Source organism: Camelus dromedarius, chromosome X, assembly GCF_036321535.1.
Source record: "Camelus dromedarius isolate mCamDro1 chromosome X, mCamDro1.pat, whole genome shotgun sequence".
NCBI classification, from domain to species: domain Eukaryota; kingdom Metazoa; phylum Chordata; class Mammalia; order Artiodactyla; family Camelidae; genus Camelus; species Camelus dromedarius.
Window position 1 is genome coordinate 31,521,346 of NC_087472.1, and position 6,717 is coordinate 31,528,062.

A 6,717-nucleotide genomic window follows, 5' to 3' on the forward strand; every position below is an offset into this window, starting at 1 on the left:
TTTTAACTCACAGAATCCTGCATACGCTGGGCCTCTGTTTCTTTTATCTTTCCCTCCTTTATGCTCATCTCCTTTACAAAAGGCATTTCCTTTTCTCATTCTTATCTTTTGTTTTCCTTGTGTAGTATTGGCCCTGTTTTAACCACCTTGGTAAGGGAGGGCTCTGAGCCAGTGGTGAGCTGAAGTTGGCTCTTACTGGCTCAGGACAGCTAATTGTGCATCTCTCTTCTCAACTCTGCATTAAGTGACATCATGCTGGTAGCTGAAAATCAGCTGTACTAGGAGTATTTACACAGTGGAAATAGGCTAACACTACAAATAGTTTACTGGAAACCCAGTTGTTTAACATTTAGTTTATCAGCATACCACTGGCTTTGGCACTGCTTATGCATCTGATTTTTTCTGTCTGGGGATTGCTGTAGGTGTTAGGTAGCTTATATGCCCATCTACTTTTTCCCTTGGTTTTGTAACTACTGTTATTTTCTGGAACCCAAACTTTTACATTAACTCCTTTAGCTTATTACATTGATTCATAGTGTGTATGGTGAATTTTACTCCTTTAATATTCAGAAGACAACTTTATTTCCTAGTTGTGCATGAACTGAAATTATTTTTATTATTAAAGAGATCTATTTTTAGTACCTTGAGTATGCATTCGTTAATATCTTTTCTGAATGCATGTTCCTTACTGGGCCAGCTGGATATTATGGTCAGAACCCCCTTCAGCTCATTTTGCATTATTTTTTGCCCCATTTTTGCATCTTGCCTACTCTCTTATGCCTCATTTATGCCATCTATTACATAGTTTCTTCCTTAATATCTTCTAAAATGTTCCCTTGGATTTCTACCTGTTTTAACTTCAAGTCACTTAAAGGATTTCCAAGACCCTGCTTCATATGGGCATATTATTGTTATCATTTTCCTTCCTGAAATATTTCCATGGCCTTGCCTCCATTGGAGAACTCCCAAATGATACTGATTGGAGTACTAGATCTTTGCAACCTTTTCAGTATCACATTCACAGATAAGTTCTTTTGTTATTCACAGAGATGGAAAGCCATGTTCATTGTCTATCAGATTTATCCATTTAAAACTTTCAGAGGGCATCCTCATTTTTAAGATTTGAGGTCCTGGCAACCCATAAATCATATCCTTCATGTACTTATATTAGTCCTCTAAATTTTGTGTTTCTTGAAATAAAAGAGACTTCTTAGTAACATACTCCATGTCTTATGCAATCAAACTAGATGATAAAATGATTTCATATACCTGCTTATTCATCCTGTTATCTCAGTCCCATGCTTCCTCTAACTGTAACACAGTAATAGAAGTTTTTTTGCAGGTATTTACCAAACCACGAGGGTGATTGATAATCTGATAATTTATGCCTGCATCTTTCCAACATTGTCAGCCTGACATCCACTTTTTCTATCAAATGCTTTTCCTTCTAGAGTTAAATGAATTAGTTTGGCAAATTTGATCAAATATAGCTGTTTTCCAGGACTTCTACAAAATGCAAGTGTCAGAATCTCAAATGACTGTTTTGGGCTATGAAGTTGTTTGTATGATGCCCCTTCCTGACCCTCACTCTACCCTATATTTTCACTACATAGAACAGACCAGTTTTTCTCTTAGCATTTGCTAGATTTTCAGAGTTCATGGATCCAGATCTATGTTAGATATGAGACACTTTTTCAAACACACACTTTTTAGCTTCCTAATAGAAAACTTTACATTAGGTTGTTCCTGGCACTTGCAATCTAGACAAGGCCAATAGTGTTGCTCAGGAGCCCAATTTATTTTTTGTCAGTTTAAATAGTTTGGAGTTAAAAATTAGACCACTGGAAATTTGGACAATGACTGTATATTAAATACTTGTTGTCTATATTTATTTGTGATTATGGTACTGTGGTTATGTTTTTAAAATATCATTATCCTTTAGAGATACATACTGTATTAGCTATTGTTGTGTAACAAATTACCCCAAAACTTAGCAACTGAAAACCACACACATTTATTATCCCAGAGGTTCTGTGAATCAGAAGTCTGGGTGGGCTTATCTGTGTCTTTTGCCTCAGGGTCTTTTATAAATCTGCAGTTAATATGCTGGCCAGGGCCACAGTCTTATCTGAAGGCTTCAGTAGGGAAGGATCTGCTTCCAAATTCACTTATGTTTTTTGCCCTCAAAGGCTATAAGACTGTTCTTAGTTCCTCACTGCCTGTTGGCTGTGAGATGCACTGTTTTTTTGCCATATGGGCCTCTCCAACATGGCAACTTGTTTCATCAAAGCTAGCAAAGGAGTAAGTGATAGGGAGGGAGTCTCCTAGCAAGACAGAAGTCACAATCTTCTATAACACAATCACAGAAGTAACATTGCATCACTTTTGCTGTTCTACTGATTGGAAGTAAGATTTAGTGATTTTGCCCACATCCAATGGGAGAGACAATTAAACCAAGCCATGAATACCACATCCATGGGTAACTTGAAATCTACATAGCTTTCTGTCAATGAGAATTTTAAGTGCCTCCATTGCATTTATAAGCTCACCGAAGAGTTCTTTGGATTTGGATCTAGTATTGGCTTTCATTTCTTTTTTGCACAAGTAATCCATATTCCTTAAGAAAAATGTAGTTGAGTACAAAGAAGAAAAATCACTCAATATCCCACAAGAGATAACCACTGTTAACTTTTTAGTGTACATACTTTCTATTTTAATGTTTATGTAGGAAATCTAAAGGTCTCTTAAATTTTCTCATCCTTTGCATTTTAATGCTTCTCTCCAATGAATTCTAGTATTCTTCTTTGTTTTCTCATTAGTATGGTTCCTATTTAAGAAATGAGATCTTAATATATACATACACACCTGTAGCCATTTAGACATTAATGTGCATCAGAATTACCAGGGAAGTTTGCTAAAAATGGAAGTTCTCAAGCTCCATTCAGTAGATTTAGGGTCGGACCAGGAGTCCACAGTTTCAAGAAAGTCCTCAGGTGATTCTCACACAGGTGGCTGATCAGCTTACTTTTAGAAACACTAAATGAATTCAGTGTTCCTTTAAGAATTGCAAGTAATCTCTTCTAGAGAATTGAAGTTACATATTCAAGGTTATTTTATTCAGGGACTAAACTGAGACAAGAACTCAGAGCTCCTGACTCAAATGTTATTAATTGTATTTTGCTACGCGCCTACCTTTTGTCAAGTAGAACTCACACCTTGACTGGCAGAAGCTTCAGTCCTAAGAGGGGAGGAGGGATGCTGGACTGGTGAGAGTTATCTTTGGGGACTCTGCTAAATATTTGAAGGAAAAACCTGGGGAAAGAGGGTCGTGCCTGATAGATGGGGATGGGGACAAAAATAGGTAAACACAGCTCACACACTCCTGACCTTGTTTCACAGTCATGTGAAGCAAATATTGTCCCTAAGTTATAAAGAATTCCTGACAAAAACTTATTATTCTGACAAAAAGATCCAAATTTCATGACCAAGTATGTATTAAGTGACCCTACTGCTTTCATAAAGTCATTAAAAATAGTTTGCATTTCTCAAACTACAGAATTTATAAAAGAAAACACATCAACCCATCTCACAGGAATGAGTTGCTGTATTAATCCTTTTGTACATTTAATTTCAGCACTTTTCTCTTCACCTATGAGATAAATATTAGATCTGAAGTAAAAAGAACACATACAGATACGACTGAGACATTATGCTGTACACCAGAAATTTACACATTGTAAAGTGAATATACTTCAATTCAAAAAAAGCTAATTCAAAAAGTAGGGGGGAAAAAGGATACATACAGAGATTGCTTTTTTTTAACTGCTTTATTAACTTCACAGTATATAATGAACATTTTGCCATGCAATAGGTAAAATTCTCGTGCTAACAAAATCTTACAGACTGGGTCAAAAACACACTCATCTAGAAACTGGTAATAAGAGACCCACCAGAAACGAATGACATCAAAAGGTTTACAACAAAGATACATCATGAACATGTAAGTTTAGGAAGCAGGTGTGTTTCCCTATCAACTTCAGGGAAAACATCAGGATTTAAGGCATAAGGCAAAACTCATCATGATGGTCATGGTGAGGGGGGTCAGTGCTAACTGCCCGCAGACTATGACTCATCTGCTTTTCCCTCAGCTTTTCCATCAGTTGTCTCACCTCCTCCCCAATCCTCTCCATATTCTCTTCTCTCATCCTTGCCTGTGGCTCTCCAACCCTCTGAGTCATGTCCCATCTATACTGCAGGATGGGCTGCCTAACACGGAACCGCCTACGATTTCCTCTAGGTACACGATATTCACCAGCTTTCAAAGGGAGGGCCAACGACTCTCCTTTATTATCATCTTGCTCCTTTTCATCCTTTTTTTCATTTTCCTCGTTGGTATTTTCCATGTTGATGTTTTTCAGCATCTGTTGCTCTTCGGACGCCATTGCTCCTAGGAGACAAAAGACTAAAGAAGGGACTGCATTGTTGACGAACAGATCAGCACCAAGGACAGAGGCCTGGCTACTTATCTTTCAGAGGTCTGGATATCAAAGCTTATTTTTTAAATTTCATTTTCCCACCTGAAAGGCTTCGTGCGCCCTCTAGGGTGTACCCAGTCTGAGCCCTACCCCCCTCCCTCTCACTTCTTTCCCCTCCCTCCTCCCAAACCCACCATTTCCCCTACAGATCCACCCCTAGGCCTCTTCAGACACCAAAATGGAGGACCGGGCATGGAGAAGCTGGAAGGGGGTCTGACTGGGCTCTTCACCTGACCCCCACCACTGTCCCCTGCACCAACCTGGGCCTATCCTTGCTGTCTCCTCCTCCTCCGGATTCTCGATGCAAGTGCCTCGTTGCAAAACTTGACACGTAGACCCGCAGACCTGCAGAGGGCGGGGGGGGGGGGTGGGAGGGGAAGGGAAGGGGACTGCTGCAGCCGGGCGCTCGGCCCCCTCCCCGTCCTGCGCCCCCCACCCTCGGTCGCCCTCGCCCCGCGTCCCCTGCCCCCACCGTCTGCCGCCCCCATCCCCACCCCCATCCTGGGTTCACAATTTCACCACAGGAACTCGGGGGTGATTTCCCATCGCTCTTAGTTACTCTGCTGCCCTCCCTGGAACCCCATGGCCTCTACAACCCCACCCCAGGGAGCCCCTATTTGTGCCCCGGAGAATGCTGGGGTGTGGAGAGAGGTGGCCGGGACTCGCTGCGCTGATCGCCTGCGCGGGCCTCTGGCGTTCCCGGGCCGTTGCCTCCCTAGCGTCAGCGCACGGGCCCCAGGGCCCTTACCTGCTCCGCTTTCCCTGGGCCCGATGCCAGCCCGCCGCGCGCAGGGCAGTGGGGAGCTGGTACCCAGACAGGAGTGACGACTGCACCGAAGGCTGCGTCGCTCTGCGGCTCCCGATCACGTGAGGGCCTCGCGTCACAGCCGATCTCGCCCTCCCCAGCCCCCACTCCCAGGGCCGACGGGGAGTTCGACAGGACCTTCCCCCTCACCCTCCGCGCGCATTATCTCCCGCTCCACCCAGCTTCCGCGAGGCCCGTCACTCAACTCAGTTCTTTCCAATCTGAGGGCTCACAAGTGGCCTCACTGCCCTATGGTTGGGGTTTGCCCTTCTCTGGTTACCAGGGAAGGGCTACATCTCCCTTCCCACCACTCCAAGGCCTTGGCATTGACTTTGGCCTTTTCTGCCTTTTTTCTCCTGTTCTCTGTAGCTGTATATTTGCTTCCTAATAATTTCTCTTTATTTCCTTTTTAAAAATCAACATGCCTCAAAAACCTGAAAATTATGAAAGTTCATTTTTAAAAGACATGCTTCATCCTGGGGAAGTTAAAAAACCATCATTGTTTCTGTTCTCTTGCACCACACAGAAAATATTTTTTGTGGGTTACACTCAACTTCAGTTTTAGAATATTCTACCTTGTTTCAGAATTTTATGGGCTAAAAAAGGGGGAAATCTTCCTGAACACAGTTGGTGTTTTGAAAATGCTCTGTGAAGTAAATCTTCAAGAAGTCTGTCAAATTGTTGCCGAAAAATTGGCCCCCGTCCCTGACAAGCCAAATAACTCAGAGACAGAGTCTTGGAGCTTAGAAGAAAAGAGGCAGCTTTATTGCTTTGCTGGGCAAAGGGGACTCACAGCAGGCTAGTGCCTTTAAAACTGTGAACCTATCTTGGGGATGGGGCAGGGTGGTTATATAGCCATAGCTTAAACTATAAAGCATCGATAACAATCAACAGAATTATTTTCTTCTCATAAGACTCTGAGTGGCATCATGCTGTCTCCGGGTGACCAAGTCTGTACAGGCTAGTGGTTGTCGCTCTTTCCATCTCTTTATCTTATGAGCGCCCAAGGCGTGGTCTTCTTGGTAATTCAGACTATTTTGTAAGGTTACAGTCCCGTGACCTTCTCCCTGGAGAACGACTCAGAGACCAAGCATGATTATAACTTTTGATTACTGAAATAAAGCAGAAACAGTAAGATCAATAGCTTTAGTTTTAACAATGGGCCTGGAGCTGTGAGAAATAACTGGCCAGTCAGTTTTGTTGACCTTTTAAAGGCAAGCATAAGAGTAAGCAATCTGTTAGCCTAAGTGTAGCCATTTTATTAATTCTCCTTCAAAATCTCGGCCATTTTATGTAAATAATCCACCTTTTTTCTTTCTGGGACAAATTCCAAGTTTTATTGAAAAACATTTCTATTCTATTCTATTATAATAAACA

At 42.0% G+C, this 6,717-nt stretch overlaps 1 protein-coding gene across 3 annotated transcripts; it reads right to left on the reverse strand.

The window, feature by feature from the left end:
- Positions 1–3,807: 3,807 nt before the first annotated feature.
- LOC105102815 (protein BEX1) lies at positions 3,808–5,412 on the reverse strand. 3 transcript variants are annotated; one of them, XM_031446556.2, is made up of 3 exons: positions 5,284–5,412; positions 4,796–4,880; positions 3,808–4,462 (listed from the first exon to the last, which is right to left on the reverse strand). In XM_031446556.2, exon 3 carries the CDS (start codon positions 4,440–4,442, stop codon positions 4,056–4,058), a length of 387 nt encoding a protein of 128 aa, XP_031302416.1. In that variant the 5' UTR covers positions 4,443–4,462; positions 4,796–4,880; positions 5,284–5,412; the 3' UTR covers positions 3,808–4,055. The 3 variants fall into 3 exon arrangements, with proteins under 3 accessions (XP_031302416.1, XP_031302415.1, XP_031302414.1); XM_031446555.2 differs by having other exon boundaries at positions 3,809–4,444; positions 5,284–5,409; XM_031446554.2 differs by having other exon boundaries at positions 3,812–4,447; positions 5,284–5,403.
- Positions 5,413–6,717: the final 1,305 nt, after the last annotated feature.